The sequence below is a fragment of the Falco punctatus genome (assembly GCF_963210335.1).
Source record: "Falco punctatus genome assembly, chromosome: 8".
Taxonomy (NCBI): Eukaryota; Metazoa; Chordata; class Aves; order Falconiformes; family Falconidae; genus Falco; species Falco punctatus.
In genome coordinates, this window is record NC_137588.1 from 48,508,682 (window position 1) to 48,530,639 (window position 21,958).

Genomic DNA, 21,958 nt, shown 5'->3' on the forward strand with positions numbered 1-21,958 from the left:
CTAGGTTATAAATGTCAAAGGAAGACAGTGAAAAAGTATATGAAGCCATATAGCAAATCACATAGTTGAAGGGGTAGAAGGTGGATGGATCTTCATTTGTATTCAGGCAGAACTCTTACTGACCTTAATGAGAGCTGAGTTTCAGGTAAGTTCTCAGACCTAAAAGGCTGAGAACAGTATGAGTGAGATTTTTATACAACTAGCAATGGGTATTTCTGACCTAGGATGTGAATGCAGCTGGGGTAAGGGGATGGCATCGAATCACATACTGTCATAGATCATTGTTTTTTATATATATCCACATGTAGCATGCACTAATTTAAGTAAAACTACCATCGAAGTTGGTAAGATATTTGTTTTTAGTAAGTTTTGATTCAAAACTTGTATCATAGTTTAGACAAAGATCTTGTGTTATGGGCTAGGTGGAAAAATATTTCCACCTAATAATAACCTCCGCAGTAATGTAAACACTTTTTTCTCAACCCTATCCATTCTTTCTTTATTGTCCAGCTATCAGTAAAAGGACATTCATTGCCTTACACAGCACAACTAAGCAGACTGCTTCTTCAAGTGTTTTTTTCTATTGTTTGTATGTATTTTAGATTACTGCATGTTTGTATACTGTAAAGACAAGCAGGTTTTGGTGAGCAAATCTATTGGTGTGTACTGAGAAGAAAAATTACTGTTATTGATGGAGTACCTTGCAGTGTTTTCTATAAAAATTACTATGATTTTTGTCTTTTTCCTCTGAAAAAAAAAACCCTCAACCGTGATTAATTGTGTTCCTGGTGGTAAAAGATTAATGACTCTAGATGGGGATGCAGCATGAAACTGAATGGCAGCAACCCAAAACAAGCCGTTGTGCTTTGTGTATCTCTGCAAGCAATATGCTGAGCTAAACCTTCTCTTTCTGGGGAAAATAAAATAAAGATAACTTCATTTGCAGTGAGGTTTTCTTGGGCATGCTTGTTAAGGTCTTCAATCACTTGTGATTCAAGCCACAAAATTTATAACCAGAACTGAAATTATGACATACTTTTATCTAGGTTTTTGGATTGTGTCCATCATAGTAACAAGATAATTAGTCATTAATATTTGTATTTAAAGAAACTGGAAATGAAAATGCATAAATATAATTTAGAAAGGAAAGTAGACTGAAAAAACAGATCAGTATAAATCTGTACCCAATTTGCCATTGTTATTTTCTTCTGCTTTTATTAATAGGCTAGAGAAATTAATGTTATGTATGTGCATGCATGCCTTGAACAATGGTACAGGCTATTGAATAACGCAAACACCATCTGATATCATTTATGAAAGGTCATAGCTAAGAAGGGCAACAATGCAGAACACAGTACCTGGTGATATTGAGAATAATATTTTGTGTGAGTTCTTATCTTGGGGGTCCTTTCCTTGAGGCATTAGGCTGTTTTTCCCTTGGTCTCCTGTTCTACGAGTATATCAAAACCACATGGAAAAGGCATAAACCTGACTTATGAAGGAGAGCAGGGATTGCACAGCTTCAGAACAATGATTTCAGCTGGATGAAAACTAATTCTATTCAAAAGCTCAATAGAGAAGATATCCTTGCCTGTAGAGTTTCCAGATGGCAATGAGATACATTGAACTCGACTCACTGTCTGCTCACATGAGACGGGGGAAACGTCTAATGGTTTAGAAGACTCTTAGTTTGTAAATCAATCAAGAGAACAGACATCCTTGGCACCTGTTCTACTCAAGTTGTCCCTTTGAATCATGGCTGCTTCAGACGTGGCATTTAGCAGGAATTTTCCATGTTTTCATCTTGAAGAAGATGTTTCATCCCAGGATTTAACACAGCACGTCTCTGTGCAGAAAAGTCCGCGAGGTATGAATCTTCATCATTCAAAGTCAGACAGTTGAGCAGTGCTTTGTGTTATCCAGGGATGAGCCTGCACAATCCCACTGGGATGGCAGTGCTTAGTAACTTGTCAGTGTCCTTGTTAGCTGTGGGATTCTTCCTGTCTAGTTTTTTCATCTTTTGCTCAGTGTATGAGAAAAGAATTTTTATTTTTAATCCTTTTGTAAATATGCATCTTTTTTCTTAAAGGGTTCTTGTTTCAGGATCCTGATGTTTTCATGTAGTCATATTTTCATTTCATTTTAATACATATAGTACATGTCAGTGGTCAGAAAGATGATTTTGTGGGGGAAAGCATACTGAATGTGAGGGGTTGGTTAAGGAAGCAATGTGAGGCGTTTTATCATGACCTGATCTTTGACCTTTGGCAAGTGGTGAGGATGCATGGAAAGGGTGAGCTCTGTGGGAGTAGAGGTACACAGCCAGTATCAGGATCACACCCATGAGTAGTTAAACTCAGGTGAGCTTAATACTTCAATGTCAGGGAAATGACCAGTTTGGAAGTTGTAAAATCATGAGGTCATCCTGAAGTGATGTGTGTTTTCCACTCTGATTTGGATTCTACAAAGTATCATAAAGAGGACTGTCAGGAAGGACCTGGCATGAAAAGAAATGTGATTCAGTAAAATTAAGAGAGAGGAAAGGGAAGTGCTTTTTGTGCAAGGATAGGAGAGAGTAGTGGTTATCAGGAATGGGGAAGAAAAGCTGAGATATTTGAAGTTTCATCAGTCTGAAATGGTACAGGAAGATCAGGAAGGTGATGTCACATTAAGACATGTGGATGGGCCAGATAGAACTGTGTTTGATTAAGTGAAATTGTGAAGACAGAAATATGCAGCATAATTAAAAAAAAAAAAAAGTCAAATCTAGAAAACTTTGTTCTGCATATTGTTTCCTCCAGTTTTTATTCCAGCTCCCCACCACCCTTTTAGATAGTTATTTAGCAAAAACAACTTGCCGCCTTCTTTTTGATTATTGAGGCACTTTTCCCAGATGCTATTTCCTCCCTGAACCAAATGACTCAAGCTTTTACTGATAATGATGGAGACACATCTGCAAAGGTTATGAGTGGCCATAAGAAAGAGATTCTGTGCAACAGGTAGATAATGTACATAATTCTTTTTAAAAGGAGAATTGGAAGCATTATAGCATGAAATGAAGGAACAGCAGGGAAAGGGGCATGGTTTTGCCCGGGGCTGTGAGACAAGCAAAGCTGTTGAATATACGCTATCAAATATGTTTCAGCCTCAGATTGCAATAGATACAATTTCCAGTGTTTTTCTGCCTTTCATGTAATGTGATGCACCAAAACAATAATAAACCTCCCTCTTGCTCAGCTCTCTCCCCACAGCTATAGAATCTGAGACTAAAAAAGTTTTTTTCTTGAAAAAGAAATTGGTGGAATAGGCTGTGACTAATTACCTCTCTCTTCTGTTTAGAAAAGTGAAATACCGTCATTTTCAGTGACAACAGTGAAATTCTGTTGATCATTTTTGGTTTTGGCTGCATCTCTCCATTATGAACACCAAAGTAAGGATCCAATGGTATTTGCCAGTCTTAGGTCACTGGAGGCTCCCACTCTTAGTAGGAATAGGGAAAAAAAGAACAACAAAAATCTTCTGCCCAGTAGCATTTGATTAAGTTCACTACACAGCAGTTTTGTTTTCTAAAGGAGCACTGGGCTTCAGGAGGAAGGGAAATGACTCTATGAGCAGATTGTGTTGTCTCTGTGGTAGCGTATTGTCCCTTCAAGAGTTGGCAGGATCCTTGATTGCTGTGTGACACTGTGTATGAAATAGCTTTTGCAGAGAGCTGCCCTTGTATTCAGCTGTGTATCTTTTTATTTTCCCTGTGATATGTTTGTGTTTTTCAGTATATTGTGTTTTTCAAAAGCAATGAAAGTTCTACCTGCTGTACTGACACAAACCATTTCTGCTAATGATCGAAGAGTGTCTATATCTACAAGCAACACATCACAAAAGCTTTTTATCTCCTGATTCTTAGAAATAAGGTTGCTATTTGAAATGTCATGAAGTAACCCTTTCTTCCTGCTTCATCTTGCATTGGGGCATGCATTGTATCTAACTGACTTTAGTTACTTCAGTTCCAGACAGTACTGTACAAATCAAAAGCACAGGGAATAACAGGAGGAGGACAATGAACCATCTGCCAGTACAATTCTGTCCTTTTTGGACGCTGCTGCTTGTTAACCCAACTCAAATCAAAGCCAGCTTCTGTAGTACATATGGATCCAGAACTTGGATATTTAGGGCTAGTGTCAGGTCTCCTGTGTTATCCCCTCTTATTAGATAGCAATGCAGTTGCTCTTTGTTCACTCATCATTTTCTAAGGCATTTAATAAAAACTCTTCTTACTAATTGCAGTTTTCCTCCTAATCCTTTATGTGTCTTTTCCAGTCTCTGTCTTCATACATATTCACCTTTCTTGGGTTACCTGTCTACTTCAGAACAGAGTTCCTACTGCTTGTCATCAATTGAAATGTCCTTCTTTCTTCTCTGCGTTGTTTCAGTTGTAGAAGCACAGAACTGCAGTGGACAGAGCGTTCCTAGACAGGAGAACACAGGCTGCACGTCAGGGCTTTTTGCCTGGTCCCTACAGTTTACATGTTCCCTGTCCATTGGTCCCCCTAGATTATCCCCTTCTCTGCTCTTAGTGGCATGTAAACACTACTTAAGCTCTTTGTGCTCTCAAAATGAAACATGTAATGTCTTGTTACTCCTCAGCTAGTGTTTAAATGTCATGAAAGGCAAGTGAATTTAATTCAGATCTTACATAATTTTATCTGATTGAAACACTTTTCAGTTGTTTCCATAATTTGCCAGTCACTGATGACAACTTTGCAAATTCCTTCCATTTTTAGTGAACAGTTATTTAGTTATGTATTCATATTCTTGCCCTTAGCGTTTTCTGTTTGATGAAAAGCACTGATATCCACCTGCTCCTGTCTGGCTCATTACAGAGCTGCAGTGACACATGTGCTCCGGGATTTGCGATTATGCCTGCCCTTAGCGTGCTGGTCTCCAGCACCTCCTGCCTGAGCAGGCACCAAGCCCTGACAGCTTGTGGGTTTGTCCACACTGGAGGTGACAGTGGTGGGGATTGGCAGCCCTGCACAGGCTGTTCTAGGCCTGGTCAGGTTTGCAGGAAATACTGTCTGAGGCCAAGCTCCACCACTTCTGCTCACCAGGGCTTTTGCTTGAGTAGAGGGAGGAAAAGGACTATGAAACACTGCCTATGATCTGGACAACTGGAAAGTTTAACTGTATTCAGATTTATTTCTGCGGGTGTTTTGAGGGGATTGATTTTTGGTTTGTTTTTTTTTGGTTGGTTCGTTGGTTTTTTGCATGTTTTGTTTTGGTTTTATTCAGTTAAATGCTGTTTGCTTTACTTCCCCCACCCCCCCCACCTGCAAAAGACAGACTCAGCAAAAGTACCTTCAGAAACTCTCTGAATATAGAGAAACTAAGGATATGCATATGCATTTGCTGTGTGTAGGAATAATTCTGTCTGAATGAAAGGTTGTTTAACAGCCTCAAATCACCTGCAGATTAAGTCCTAGACTGAAGTCATAATTATGAACCTGAATTTTTCACCATACACTATAACGGACTATATTTGAGCTTGAGTTTGCATTATTTTTTTCTGAAGTTGAAGTCATTAGAGAACACAACACAACTGCTATGACTAATATTAATGGAGCTGAATTCTCTTGTACTGTAGAAATGTTCTTGTTGAAAAGTAATTTGGCTGTACTCTATACTGATTGTAGCCCTCCCTTTTCTGTAAATCTTTGATAGCAATTCAGATCTTTATGTTAATATTTGTGTCAGTGACCCTAACCCTTCACTAGCTCTTGATGAACACTATGATGACGGTTTCTTGCGCTGCAGTAGGGGAAACGTAGGCAGTACGGAAGTCATTTTACTCAAGGAAGCATAAGCTTAACATAAAGCAGGTGGGTCTGTTTGGCAGAGTATGGTTCTTAATAAGAAAGTAAATTGTCATGTTCCAGTTAAAAAGTTTATTTTAAGGCTGTGTCTCATTTTACTTTTAAGTTGAAGCAGTCTTCAAAAAAAATAAACATCTGAACTGCTTTGTTACCAGCCAACATACTTATTTGCAATTACAGTAGAGGCAATGAAAAGAGGGGGAATGAATGTTGAGTCAAAGATGCACTCATATCACTTATGCATCCAAGTAACACAGTTGTCCTAGATTCCCCATGTAGGCAGAGTAGGGAGATGGATAGATTCCTCACTTGAGATCTGAGCTGTCCTGTGGAGGTGTCTTCATTAGCTATGGCAGAAAGCTGAGTGATTACTCTTGTAACTAAGATACCTCAAAAGTTAAGGTATGACAGTTTGTTTTCTCTCACATTGCTATCACGTGTGTTGAGATTAAGCTGAGCAATGCTTACCAGACATGCAAAGTTAGTACTTTTTTGTGTGTGTCGTGATCACTTAAATAGAATAAAGAAAATAATTGGAAAGGCATTGGCATGAAGAGAGCTAGTCAGCTAAAACCAGTGCAAGAAGGTTTGAGTTGGCAATTGGATGAGAAATTGTCATCGACTGTTCTGAGACTGCGGCAGTCTCCTGAGGTGTTACAGCTTGATGGGACAGTTAAAAATAGGGTCCTATATACAAACTCTTAGCAAACTGCAGATTCAGTGAGTGATAAACAAACAGATTTTGGATTACCAGAGGTGAAATAATACTAAGAGCAAAGCGTACCATGCTGCTTGGATGTACAGGATATCTAAAGGGTGGGGTTCTTTGTGAAAACTGGCAAATACCTGGAGATATAATAATTCCTTTTTCAACTTTTTCATTTTTTGCAAACATTTGTGCAGAATGATTTATGTACCTCCAAAGGCTTATGGAATATTTTTTTAATATAATTTACAAAATACCTTCCTTCCCTGTTTTTTCCTATTCAACTTGAGGGGAAAAAAAAAAAACACACAAAAAAAAAAACAAAGCAGAAGGCTATATCCCTGCACATTTTTTGTAATAGTCTGCAACAAGCAGAAAGGCCCTAGAATGTGCCTGTGGAGTATTTTGCTTCTCATGTATTCTGGGGACATAAATTAGGGTTTTGCCAGACTTTTCTTTGTGTACTGGTACCTCTTGTTCATTGTAGTTGATGATTAGCTTAGGCAGTTATTGTGAGCGGTGTTTAATTAGTGCAGCAGAGGAATAGAGACTTGCTCAAAATATTCTCCAAGGGTTTCTCAGGAAGACGTTTGCAGGGCTCTGACTGCGTTTGTTTCTACTAGGTCTGAAAGAGTTCATTGACAGTGAAACTACTGAGTTTATGACAGATAGTCCACTTAATACTGTAAATCAGTATATAATATAAAAGTCTTTGGAAGATATGAACTACTACTTCTCATTGCTTAACAGAGTACTGTGGATGAATTTATTTGAAGAGCCCATGCCAGAATTGCCGCATTATTAAACCAGTTAAGGAATAAGGATATGGAACTCTGCATCCTTCTTCACTAGAGCCATCCAAAATTATTGGCAGGAATGCTAGTTATAGGTATAATTTCTAAATAAATGAGGTGTGGATTGCAGCATTATGCATATTTTGAATGAATCATGGAAGAAAATTAATGCCTCTTTGTGTCATGATGCGTGAGTCACAAAAGAAAATAAATAATCTAAATTTTGTATCAGTTAGGACTCTGGCTAGTTTGGCAGCTTGTGGGGATTGAAGGTTTATTGTGTTAGGTTCCCCTAAAAAGCTGTTTTCATTTCTTTATTATATTGTAAAAATAGACAGTAAATCAAATTGTCTTACTTTTGTTGCTGTACGTAAACCCACAGTATGAGGTGACTAAGTTAATACTGTACTTATTTTCTGGAGTTACTTTCCCGAGTAATTGTGTGTTGACTTTCTGCATAATAATGCTGGTTCATAGCAAAATGGTGAAGCAGAGCCCCCTGTGTATTATCTGTCATCTCTGCTCAAATACTTGCATTGTTCTCCATGTAGACAATGAATAATCTGCTTGATGCTGACTTCGTTCTTTGGGCAATGCAAACCCCTTACTAAGGAAAGTGGTTTATTTATTTATTTTTATTAAAGCACAAGCATTGACCTTCACTAAGCCCAGCAAAATGTTCTGAGCAGTTGCAGAGGACAGCCACTTCCTCTCTTGTTCATGAAGCCTGCAAGAACATTTGGGATGTGACTTTCAAAAACACACTCCACTGGCATAGCTCTGCAGACGTTAAAGTCAATGGAAGTTTTATTTCAGAGGGACCAGTCAAACCAAAACTGAATGCCCTACTTTATACGTCAAAGTTGCAGGAATGAGTTACAAGAAGTAAAGCTGTTTGAAATAATCCAGAGTGTTGGAAATAGAGAATGCTTCCATCAGCAAATTATATACAAAACCCAACAAATATTGTGCGAAGAAACAGAATAACAAAATACTCCCGTTTGCCTTAATATGTCTGTAGTAGCACGTGTGCTACCTTGCTGTAAAGTGTGGTTGAAACAAAAAAAAACCAAACAAACAAACAAACAAAAAAAAAGAAAAACAGACTGTCAGTGTAAGTGCCACCAGCATGAAAAGCCTCTGGGAACTGAAATCAGGCTCAAAGGGGGCTTGGGGAGCATTTAATGCCAGATCTGGGCCATCAGCTCAGAATCTACTATTGTTAATATAAGCTGTGGTATTTCTAAGATTGCATTTAAATAAATGGAGGAAACCAAAATGTCATTCATACTGAAAGGAGACACCAGGAGAGAGTAAGTACCTAACAAAGAGTAGCGTAGACTGGGCATGCAATACGTGGTGGAAGTTGCACATCCTTCCTGGAAGGAGCTGGTTGCAGTCCTTTGGTAGTGTTTTCTATCATATTGGTTCTGTCTCTGAATTCGCCTGGGCTCTGTTCTTGTACACTAACCCCAATTGTGCTCCAGGGTGTTCCTGCAGTTGTAGCGTAAAGGATGACCTCTTGTATCCAGCACCTTTTTGCATGGGTGGAGTGGAGAGCAGCTCTCCGTGAATCTTCAGCTTGTGCTTCTCCATGCTGCTTCCTCTCAACGCTCTTCTCTCTTTGGCGCTGCCTAACTCTGACTCTGGCTGTTCATGGGGTTTTCCTTTGTGCTTGATCTAACCATGTGGTAGAACAATACAAATTGAACATGGTTCTGTCAAGCACCATGGAAGGCTGCATACTCCCTGCCGCATGGCATGCTGGGATACTTCTGCTGTTTTCAGAAGCATCAAAAGGTGAGACTCCCATTTCCTCACAGGAAAAATGGAAAAGGTGAAGTGTTGCTTAACCAGATTCCTGGTCACTGCAGGGGGCAGCCCTAGTGATGTTTGCGACAGACTTTCCAGAGGGCTTGCATGCAGAATAACCATTTCTAAGTAATTAATCTGTTTAATTGCTCTTAGAATGAAGATGTTAGGCATCCTGTTGATTTAATATGATTCAAGGGTGATTCCAGCCATACCTACAGAGATGAAAAGTCATTTTTTGTCATCTTACCTTATAAATAATCTAAGCTACATCTTTCTGTATGAGCTGTCCAGTGAGTCCTCCTACCTGAGGTACACTTTGGATGCTGTTTCTATAACAAGGTGCCTGCTACTTAACGTAACTCTGGACCTGGTCTGAGCGATCTGAACGTGCTGGCATTTCATTATGAAGAAGCATCCTACAAAAGAACTTCAGAAGAATCTGCAAAGCATTATCTTTTGTCTCTTGAAATGACATGGGTAACATGGCCTGTATGAAAATAGTATTATCAGATAGTTACATAGCACAAAGCTGAGTCAGTGTACCCAAACGGGCCGTTTTAGCTATGACAGCTTAATAAGAACTTTGACATACTTTTGCCTAACTTCCCCCCTATGTAAAGTAGAGATAATTACACCTATTCATGAATGACTTTGAGAGCCTCATACAGAAGTTTTCTTTTATGGAAATAGTACCTCATCTTGTAAATTTGTTATATATCTGTTGTGGAGCCATCAGAAGAAGAACATCTAAGATAGTTAGATTTTTATCTGTAATTACTGATGAGAGTTAATACAAGCAATGTGAAGTTATGACAAACAATGTACCTCCTTTTTTTTCCTGAAAACCTATGAGAATTGTGATCTAGTGGTTACTTGAAATGTTGGGATTTCTGGGGTTTTGTCCAAGTTTTAGATTGAGTGATCTCTGTGATCATGTTTTTGGTCCCAAATTTGAGGCAGCTGCATCCATCTTTTCTAGAATTAATATATCAGGTCAGTATTCAAGCCCCTGTTGAGACAAATTGGTTTTTTTGTCCAGAACAGCACTCCTTTTAAGTCCTTCAGGCAAAGTCAAGTTTTAAAAACTGAAATCCAGTTTGCTAAACAGTGCTTGAAAAGAAGAATAGGACAAAAAGGTATTTGTCTCGGGTGCTTAATTTTTCCATGTGGGTATTAGAAAGGCACCTAAAATTTTTGAGGAAATGTGGTCTCAATACTGCTGTTTTGCAGAATGGTGTGTGTTTGTTTTATGATACTGAGGAACTTCAATGCCCTGGTACCTGATAGTGGTGTCAAATAGGTTATGAAATGAAAATGCTATCAGAGTAATGAGCAATTCAGATAAACGCAGTTGCCTCAGTTAAACACAGGCTTTGCTGTTGCCTTGGATACTCATTTTACAGCAAACTTAATTCTTCCTAACTTTGGAAATTACTAGAAACTCCCAGGTCATGTTTTACATTCAGCCAAGCTTGACAAAGTTCTCAGCTACAGTGCACACATGCTTTCAGGTATAAGAAAATGACCAAATTGGTCTGGAATAGTAAAATGAAGCCAAGCGTTTCTTCTGTGCCTGTCCTCCATCTCTTTTCAATAACTGTCCACAGGTGATTTTACAGTGTGCAAGAAGTACTACATGCATGTGATGGCTAATTGTACGTCCTGAATCCTGTCATGTTCCCTCAGAGCCCTGCAGCAGTACACTGATAAAGCCCTGTGTGTAGGAATGGATATGCGCACTTAAATGGTTCTGTAAGCAGATGGCTGAATTTCACATCAGTATCCCAGATGGGAATATCTTAATAGAGCAGCCACCTGCCCAAGTGATCTCAAGGCTCAGGTCAAATAGTAAATTCTATCCAGTCTTTGGCAGGTGACTCCTGCTGTCTCACAGTCTAATGGATAACCAAGTACTTGCTGAGCATGTAGATGCTATTGGAGTAACTCTTACTGAAACTCACTTTAGAAGAAATAAAAAAAGGAAGGGGAAGAAGAGAGAGAGAGAAAGAAAAGTACAAAGGTGATGCTTGCTCCCTTCCTCTCCTGCTGAACTGACAGGGCTTAACGCTGTTGCAAGTGTGGTGTCAGTGTGCTGATGCCCAGGCAAGATCAACTTCTTATAGCTGATGCAATGTGGGAAGTTGTCTGCCATCAAGAGTGAGACTGCTGTCATAATGTGGTAAATAATCTTTATTTACTTTGCCAGAAAGCTTAAGAGAAAACCAAAAACTGATTTTCACCCTCTAATGTTACATACTCCCTCTTCTCCTTCATAAAGCATTCTACTTGCTTTCCCATCTTTTTTTCCCCATAGGAAGATAAATCTTGTATCCATCATTAGACTAAAAATTATACTTAATTTTTTCCCCTGTGTAACTTCACGATGTTTGTGATTGTTCTTTCAAAGAAAGCTTTTACAATGAAGATTAGAAGTACTTCTTCAAGGGTTAATTTGGGGATTTCTGAGACATTTTCTGATAACTGAAAAATTTTGGTGGGTTTTTCAAGGCGTACTGTAATTATAGCAGTTTTAATAAACTCTAGTCCTGATAACTGTTCATCTTTGGCATTATTTCCAAGGAATCATAAACAACCAAAGGTAATGTCTCATAGACCTAAGAAAGAATAGCTGTATGTTCTTATGGTCAAGCTAGAACATGATCATCACTTGATGTTTTAGCCTGACTACCAACACTGGAATTTTTAGGACTGGAAATATTCTGTGTATTTTTTAAAGGATAAGATTTTAAATGATGGCTGTGTGGGGAAAGTCTTAAACTGTATTTTTATAATACTTTAAAATGCCCAGTGGTCCTAATATTTTAAGTGATGTGCTGTCAAGCTAAAAACCAGTAGCAAAGTCTCACTTTAGATGTATAATTTACAATAAACATGATAACCTGCAAAGTATTTAGCACCACAGAAGTGGTAATGTACAAAGCTGTATGTGATGTTTCTCATAATCTAGTTCGGAATTACTAAACTAAACCGAAATGTGTCTGTGGAATCAAAATGTTAGATTGCCTGCAGAACTGCTCGCTTTCACTGCATCACCCTGTGGAGGTAATGTGTAACATAAATTAAAATAATAGTGGGTTTAGGTGACTTTTTTTTTCTTGCAGAAAATCGTATGCAGTCATAAAATGAGCAGTAGTGTATTTATCAGTCTGGGAAGGGGAAGCAGGTGATGAATGTCATCGAGTCTCTAAAAATAAATCTCAGTTCAGGTTTAAGTTTTTATTGATGTTTTCAGGTTCTGAAAAACTAAACTTTTTTCAGATCACTCCTGAGAAAGCTTTTCAATCAACTTTTAAAACTCTGGAAACATTAAAAAATACTTGTTGGTAGTTATGATCACTGGGCATTGGACAAAGTTCCTGAGACAATTCTGGTGCTTCCATTATGAAATATGAAGTGTGTGGGCAGGTATTGCATGGCGGGGTCTTGGCAGCACTTTGCTTGCATACACAGTTATTAATACTCCTGGTTCCTTGAAGCACAGAGATCAAGTTTCCAACCTGCTGTTATTAAAAGAGAAAAACCAAACCTGAAAAGGACATATTAGTTCACTGAGCCTAATTGGAAAAGCATTTCATTAGAACGGGTCAAAAAACTAGTCAGAGAGGTCTGGCAATCATGGTATAATGGTACGTTAGGGAGTGCTTCTCACTAAGTATGGTCTACCCGTTCCTTAATTAAAATGAAAATGATTTAAACTGCTATTACTTTCCTTTGGTGTTTGTTTAACATAGCTAATAAAGGTATCTAATTGTTGGAAATTTGACAAGGTTCTATCGTAAAAGGTTGCTTTCAAAAATAACTCTTATGTCCGAGGCCTGAAAATTCTGGCCTTTTTAATGACACCTTTAAAAATCCTTTGTCATTTGAATGCACCAAGATAGCTCCTGCTTTCATAAGATCCCTTTTCCTTGTTGCTGGACTAAGTTCCAAAGGGGAAAAAGTGACTATGCTGGAGCTCATTTGAAGCAGACTCCAGCAGCTAATTAGATGTGCTTCCAAAAATACCTCAACAGGTAGGCTTGTTAGACAAGGAATTAATCTATGAAGGGATGAGTGAAAAAACAGAGGCTAGTCTTGGGGGTAATTTGAGAAATTGCTGAACAGCAATCTTTGGCAAGTATTAAAATTGTGTTTAGGGGTGGGGAGCTGACAGGAGGCAATGTTGAGTATAGATTCCATAAAATCTCCGATTGCCGCAGTTATCAGGAACTGTTTGCTGGAATACATTTTCCTTTTGTTGCAGGGTCAGAGGATTACAGAAGTAAATTCACCGGGAAGTGTTTCATGGACCTTGTCTGTCCTGAGAAGTGTCGCTGCGAGGGAACAATTGTAGACTGCTCTAACCAAAAACTCACCCGACTACCCAGTCACCTTCCTGAATATACTACTGATCTGTAAGTGCTGGCTCTCCAAGATGTGCTTAGCAAGGCATGTTGTGTTTCCGAGTTTTTAAAGGCTGTAAGAGGGACTCAAACCAATTCAAGCCACCTTTTACTTTAATCCCTGTTTGAAAAGGGGGAAGTTAATTTTATTTCAAAGGAGCACCACGACTCCCTTATTTACTTAGCATTCATGCCAACTGTGGGAATGAGAAAGGAGCCATGGCCCTGTGCATCAGCTGCTTCTGTGTGTCTTCTTGAAGTGTTGACCTGTTATGTGGTCCAGGCTGTGTGGTTCCTTTCCATTCTCCCTTTGAGTCCTTTGTCTTTGCATCTGGTCCTTTTTAAGAGCTGGATTAACCCTTTAGAGTTAAATCTGTGACCAGGAACTCATTCCATCTCAGCAGTGCCTGCTACTTGGCTGAAATGGCTCTCACTAAAACTAATGTATGGTTAAGCTGATTTTCTGAATGTATGGTAAGTGATTTTATGAAATTTGCTTGCTTTTAGAGATTCTTACAAATTATAAACATATACTGCTAAAGAGAGTAAGAGAAAACACGTTTATTACTTGGTAACTGAAAAATCTGGTTCTTTTGTTATATCAGCAGCCCCTTCAAACACAGTTCTCCTTTTGTGTTAGTATTCTGTTTATTATACTTAAAGTGTTCTCTTTAAACCATAAAAATTGATGATCTGAAGTTAAGATAGAAAAATATGAGTGTCATCCAGAAACACTGCAAAGTCTCTACACAGGAAAATGGAGCTACATGTAATCAGAGAAAGAATTTTGCATTCCAAGCCTGCCAAGACAGTGGCCATTTCATTAATTTTGAAGACCAGTAGACTTTTATGGGAAAGTCTACTTTATGTAATCATTTATCATAATCAGTTATGAAATCAGATCCCTTCTGCTTACATGGACCACATCTCCAATTGCATGTCTTCTGTAACAGAATGTGTGAGGGAGGTTCAGTCACGCAAACGAGGCTGTGTAATGGTCAAATTTAATATTCCCTTATCCTGTGCGTTGGAAGAAAGAGGAGTTCTGACCCTGTCCCTTGGCATTACAGTCTTAAAGGCATCCTAAGCTTTTACTATCGATACTTTTCTATGTTCCCTTTCCTTCAAAGCTAAACTCTTTTCACTCTAGGAGTCTGAGAGGGATGGCAGATAATGTCTTGTTTAACAAAGGTCATAGTTCTCTGTGTGACAGCCCTGTATGTCACAGAGGTATATCTATAGACATCTGTGAAGTATTAAAAGTCTTTTTGTTTGTTCCTATCAGGCGTTTGAATGACAACGATATTTCTGTTTTGGAAGCTATCGGACTTTTCAAGAAATTGCCCAACCTCAGAAAAATGTAAGTTTGAGTTACTTGCTTGTTAGAATACATGCTGCCTTGGATTACGAAGAAGGATGGAGGTTTTGTAGTTTAGTAATGCAATAGCTGAAATCACTTTTTTAATGTGAATTGAAGGAAACAGAATGAGTTGTCTGTTAGATGGACAGGCCCAGGTAAACCACAGAGACAGATGAAGATCCCTAGGCTGACATTTCGGTGTTCTTTAGGCTGTATTTCTTAAAGTCTTTGACTTATGAAGACTGAAGGGAATTCTGTCCCAGAATTCATTCAGATGTATGCTTATTGCTAGAGATGGCTACAGATTTTAGCATATTGATTTTGTCTTCTGAATGTGTAGTGTGACTCCAGCTAGTGTGATTGTTTCAAATAGTCAAAGGAAAATAGTATAAGATATAGATGATGGCAGCTTCTTTTGATCATTATTGTTTTAAAGATGAAACTCAATTAGTTAATTTAGAGATCAGTCATTCAATTATATCTGTATAATTCTGTTGAACAGCCTGTCGTGGTTGTGCCACAGCCTGACTCCTGGCACTGTACAATGTATGTATTTAATAAGAGCTGTGTTTTGGAAAGTGAGTAATCTGTTAGATACCTCCTAATAGTCTTCTAAATGGATCTTTCTGAAGTTATTTAAAGTTTTAACCCTCTGGCCCTATTGCTAATGTCTCATCTAACTGTTTACTTTTAGTAAGAATTTATTGCTAGAGTCAAGGTAATTTAGGAAAACCAACCAACCAGGCATTTTGTTCTGCATTCATTTCACATGGCTTATGCCATCTGGAGCTTCCTGGCCATTTGTACCCATGTAAAATCCCAGGGGCTTTGGAGACCACTGTAATGGGATTCTTATGTCAGTTTTATTTCTGCAAGACTTTCAGGTGCAGCGTTGCAGGTTTGGGAGTGGGGGTTGTATGTGCAAGCACAGGCCACCAGACTTGGGGAATTAATTATGTACATTGGTATTGGCCTAGTATTTTGTGAATGAACCATAAGTTGTAGCTATGGTGCACTTAGAAAAAGTTGTTGAGATTGTTGAGGCACTCCATTTTCTATGTAAGTAGACAGCAAATGAGAATGAAAAATGCATGGTATATTAAAAATGTACACAAATTGCAAGCATCTGTCCTCATCAAACCTTCAGGGTTTATGTTTTGAAAATTGGAGAGGTGTGATAGCTGAAATAATTTCTTTCATTTTATTTAATACTTACTGTAGTCAAGTTATGGTGCTGTCCTTCCTGTTCCCATCAATCACTCAGGTGCGAGGGATGCCTCGACAGGCTGCATTGTTAGGCATAAATGCAGCATGAAACAGAGTTTTGGGGATTTTTTAGGCATTTGTTTCCTCTGAAACAAAAAAAAATCTTTCTGCTTTGTTCTTGGTAGGTGAGGAGAACTGAACTGCACAGGTTGAGTTCAAACAGATGGCAAAAAGAAGTTGTGCCCTATACCTCATAAAATGTGTGTCTCATGGATTTTTAGTGACAGCCTCCAAGCAGAGGCTCTTTAGGTAAACTTTGTATTTGAGCTAATTCTTTTGTTCTACCTAAGGTTGTGAAGACATTTCTGAATTTGAATAAAGGGATTTTCTGAAAAGGATGGTTTTTTGTGTAAGTGGAACAACATTTTAACCATAACCTTGCCCAGTAGCTTGATCCTTAAGAAGCCAGATGAGACTTCTTTTTTCCTAGTCCCATTTTGTGAAGGGAAGGAGTTACTAGGAAAAACAAAATGAGCAAACAAACATCCCTTTCCTTCTATGTTATTATTTGGCCTTTACTAAGTGTCCTTCTGCTAATAATAGGCACCTCTCCATCACGCAAGAAGGAAAATGAAGGGAAATGCCAGCGGATGGGATTGCTGCTGCTAATGGCCCTAATGCAGCAGCTCTGTGTGTGGCAGGAATGATGCATGTGGTCTTCATTAAGTCTTACTTCTGCTATTAAATTAAGGAGGAATAATGCTGATCAAACCCCCATTTTTCAGTGTGTATAAGGGACAAGAAATTTTACTGTTATTTGATTGGCAATATTGACTCTCTCTCATCATATTCCTTGTCTGTTCAAATGTTAAAGGAAAACAGCAGGTGGAGGAACCTTTCTGGAAATTGCATTACTTCCTAGGCTTGAGAAAACAGTTCAGAGCTTCACAGTAGTGGACTATTAGCCTAAATCACCTTTTTTGTTGGTTTGGTTTTTTGATTTTTTTGTTTTGTTTTGTTTATTTAATCTCTGTAATTCTCTTTCTTCTGAAATTAATCTGAATATCTGAAATCTGGATATCTTAATAGGCATTTGAATGATTGCTCTCTGAATGTCCTTTAGTTTAAGACTAGTGACAGATCCTTGTCAAGGAAATTTGCAAAGAAACTACTTGCAGAGTATTGTGGTTCCAGTGGCTAGTAAAGCTCCAGCATAATTCCAGAGATAGAGGGATTAGTTCGTCCTTCCTCTTGATGAGTGTTTCATATTAGTACCTCCTCATCTTACATTATGCTTAAGTGTAGCTTTGATTTATAACATAAACACTGTGAGGAGGTCTGCAAATTGGACCTTAAGGAGAATTTACTTGCATTCTAGATGTACGCTCACATTTGTTCTTTTGTCACTCAAGCTCCATCAATTGTCTGTGTCTGTACGTGTGTTGTGGCGTATCACAGTCTCGGGTTTTCTAATAAGATTCCAAAGGGAAGTAGTCATAGATTTGGCATGGACATATTAGGGTTGCTTCAGTGTGTATATGTGTAAATAGTCTTTAATTATATATTCACATAATAGCTTTCAGTTGGACCCTTGCTCCAGCCCCTTGCTAGGTTCCTCATCTCCTGATTCGGTGCAGTTCCTATGCTCACCATGCTTTGCCTCAGCAGAAGGCCAGTGTCCTGTCCCTCTTCTCTGTACTTCTCTCTAGCCACTAACAAAACTACTCTTCTTATTGAGGTTCCCTTCCTAGCCCTCACACACAATTACTCCACGGCCTTGCCTTGAGCTGTTTGTTTATAGCCTTCACAGATGTCTCTGGGGCCCCTTCTCCATCCACCCAAGGATGTTACTTCTGAATACTGCCTGGGACTGGTAGAGTAAATACTTTAGAGAAACGTGCCCAGCCCCAAACTTGGCACAGACACTGTAGCTTGGTGTCATGCACTGTTTTATGAGACAATGGAAGATGTCATTCAAAGAAGAATCCAAATTAAAAAATCTCTGTAAAATTAGTGTCTAAAATTCAAATTTTCCAAAAAATATGTCTTGCAATCTCCTTGGATTGTGGTAGGAAACATAAATATCTCTGTTAAAGACTAAGAATTCAGCTAAATCCCAACATTTTCTCAGGGAAGATGTATCCTTTGAATGGAACACCTACATGGTAGTTACCAATTAACAAATTTGAATTCAGAATTTATTTGAGTGCTTCAGGCTTTTCATAAAAAAATATTAGAGTTTTGAGATATGAGGAAAATGGTATTTTGGTTAGCTTTATTTCCTGGAATAGAAGCACTTCCTTCTTTTGTTTAAAAAAAATAAGAAAAACAAAACTAAAAAGTATCTACCTCTAAACATGAAAAGGACACCTGACAGTTCTTTTAAATTTTTTATTCTTTTATTTTTTAAAATTCTTCTAAATCTTGCCAATTTTATAAAGTAAATATATAAAAAAGAAAGGGGTACTGTCAGACCACCTTTGCAACAGGTTGTACTGCCAACCCCACCTCTAATATGTAATTATCTTTTAAGTGTCATTTGTAAATATTCCTCCTAAGCTGTATCTTATTGTACTATGTGTCAGCCCAGGATTTAATCCATTTTACTGCAAAACAAAATTAAGTCTTGAGATAGAAATTCGAAGGTCACAGATCCATAATGTAAAGTTATGCCATATTTTACTTAGGAATTAAATTGCTAAGATTGCCCTGCTGGTTTGTATGGTTAACATGTCTGCATGTGCCTTTAAAATAAAAAATTCTACTTCAGTAATTAGCTGCAAAATCCCATATACATAATGCTATTTTCATAACTTAAATTTTAATCCATCTTTATGTTTAGTGCTTTTACAGTGGAATAAAGAGGTTGATGTAGATTCCTGTAGACAGATCTAACCCGGTCGAGAAGTAATTTACTGGGATCTCTAGTGGGTTTTGCAAAGTGCCCTGACCTCTGTGTTGCTTTCATTGCATTCTTACCATACTACCTCACCTGATCTTGCAAGTGTAAAGGGATGACTTGTTTCTGAAAGCTAAAGTCACATTACAGTGGCTTCCACGCTCCAAGACCTGTGTTGCTAGTATTTTTCAGGGTGGTTAGAAAAGAGCATTTTGAATCTGCTTGAAGTGCAAAAGAAATACAAGGATGCATTTCTGAGCTCCATTAGAGTGGGAACAGCTCCATGACTTGGTTTTTTGGGGGTATCCTATCCCTGTCAGATAGAAAGGCTCCAGGACCTGCTGCTCCCCAGCACTGGGAGCTGGAGGCTTCTGCCTTTGTGCAGAGGAGGTAGAAGTTGCTAGTGGAAGTTCTCACTCAACACAGCAAGATCTTGCATAAGGCAGGGATGAGGGGTGACATTACTGTTGGCAGAGGTAAGGTTTTGACACTTTTGTGGAAGGGAACAGTTCTTTGCTCCCAACAACTAACAAATTCAGCATGAAGCAAACACTGGGACTACCTCAAGTTGTTAATCAGTAAAAATACCCTCCAGTGCTTGGGGACTTCCATGGCAGTGGGAGCCTGGAGGTGTCTTCTGGCCATGGCAGACAGGTTTAAGTTCCAAAACCCCCTGGGTACCTATCTCGGTGGGAGCACAGAGATGCACTTGCCTGCTGAAGTGGGATGCTGACACATAAGGAGAGCCTGCAGCTCCCAGATGTCAGCTCCAGAGCCTGCCCACTCCCCAGCGCCTACATGAAATCAGTGGGACTCGCAGTTCCCGCTCAGGTCCCAGCAGCTGTTTCTGCGAGGAAAAATTGGCAATGAGCTCACATTCAAAATAAAAGGTGAACTGCCATACTACATGCACTGCTGGGGAGAAAGGGGACTGAACTTTTTTCTCAGAGAACAAGAACAATAAAAAAAAATTACTTCAAAACCTGAAAGGGATGTCTAACAGTTCATTATGTTAAGTCTTGCCAAAGTTACAAAGTGAACGTAAAATATGGACTTGTAATAGGAAGCGTCAGGCTGTCTTGGCAATAGCTGGTACTGCCAACCCCACCTCTAGTATATAATTGCCTTTGGAGGCTTAATTTGTCTGTAAATATTTCTCCAATGTTGAATTGTATGGAGTGTCAGCCCAAGATTTAACACATTTTACATGCAAAATAAAATTGAATCATGATGAAATTTGCAGACTAGAAGTCAGTTTCAAATAGAGAATGTCAAGTTTCTTGGGGAGGTAAAAGTAGTTTGTGTCCTTGGAAACAGCTGTTACCTGCTGTTCTTTCCCCTAAGCATAAATTTTGCGATGGCAATTGAGATTGCAGTCATGTGTCACTTGTTATATAGAAACAGACTTTGGTTTTGGAAATTAAATTGTCAAGAGTGTTGTGGTACATAGCATTTGGGCTTATTGTGTGCCTCTCCCTTTTTTACCAATAAGGCCATCATTCTGCTCTCCTGAATGCATGTAGGAGTGTCACTGGGCATACCTGTCTGTCTGTAATATTTAAGACTTTCAGTGCCATCCTGCTGCTCAGAACAACTCACCCTACATAAGCCAGCTAGACTGTTGGTAAAAGCTGTAAAACCTTCTCAGCATCCTGCAGAAGAATGCAACAGCACTGGGGTTTTCCTCCTAACATACACTTTAAAATTCCAAACATTTCACCAACAGATGGAAATATTCTAGAGAAACTCCCACTCAGGCTGTTTGTATGATAAAACTACAAAGTTCAAGGTGAGACCAAGCAGAGCCTTTGCACTCGGACTGCACACTGGTGGTCATTCTTGTGGGAAGGTGTGTTGGTAACGCAGTGATGAATTAATTGAATGCTGGAATGTTAAAATTGACCCAGCAGGTACAGCAGGATGAATGGTTCTGTTAAACCTGCATAGAGTCCAGCTTGTTCTGTGCTCAGAAATAATATTATTGTAAACTTTAGCCATAAAGTAAATAAAATCTGACTGTAAAGTGAGCTGTGTGAACAGTGTCACCTTGATAACTTCTTAGATCTGTTGATTTCCTATTCACTGCCCCACATAAAGTAGACCTAGGCTTGCTGAAAATTTCTTTTGACCTCTTACCTAAAAAGTCTGGAAATAGGATTAAATGTTATTACCAAGACAAATCAGGAAGTATTTACAGAAACAATACCCTTTCTTGAATGACCAGGTTGACTATAGGCTCCCATTAGGGTCCTGCCAGAGGGCATAGATAACTTGGGAGATCCTCAAGACTCGTTTTATTTTCCACTGTCTTCCAGTATTTCAAGAAGAATTCCTTATAGAAGCTTAGTGTTGCAAGAGGATGGGGCTTTTCTATAATGGGAGTTTGCTATAAAGTCTGTCAGAAATTTTTTTTCTGATTTAAAAAAAAAATCCTTCTCAAGTGCTATGTTCATGTATGAAAGAATCTTTTAGTACTGGAAGGATGGAGTAGAGCTCTCTGAGCTGCAGAACAGGCAAAAGTTTCACTGCTTTCATTTTTCAAGGTTTGTATCAGTTGATTATCTTTGCTGGGAATTCTAGACCAAAAAGTATGTTATTTCTTGTGTTTATTATTCTAGTAGGTCAGACTTTAAGGAGGATACTTTCTTTTTTTTTTTTTTAGTGAATGTCATTTACCTTTTTTTATTGTTATTGTTGCATTCTGGTATGGGAAGCTTTCATTAAGGAAGACAAATAAAGAAATCCAGGTTTGCAAAACATCTGCTTTGATAATACCCCAAGAGGGGATTGCAGGGCAGTGTCATCTTTACCTATATTATTGTAAAGCTTGTCTTTTCTCTGCCTTGCAACTTTGATTTCATCATAGCATTTAATCTTGGATTTTCAGATCTTTTGCATGGGAAAT

At 38.6% G+C, this 21,958-nt stretch overlaps 1 protein-coding gene across 1 annotated transcript in view; it reads left to right on the forward strand.

Annotated features, from left to right (window-relative positions):
- SLIT3 (slit guidance ligand 3) overlaps positions 1-21,958 on the forward strand; it is a 529,407-nt gene that overhangs the window by 386,924 nt on the left and 120,525 nt on the right. The window contains exons 15-16 of the mRNA XM_080399320.1: positions 13,450-13,600; positions 14,874-14,948. Coding sequence (XP_080255446.1) covers positions 13,450-13,600; positions 14,874-14,948 — 226 coding nt within the window. The remainder of the gene's footprint in view (positions 1-13,449; positions 13,601-14,873; positions 14,949-21,958) is intronic.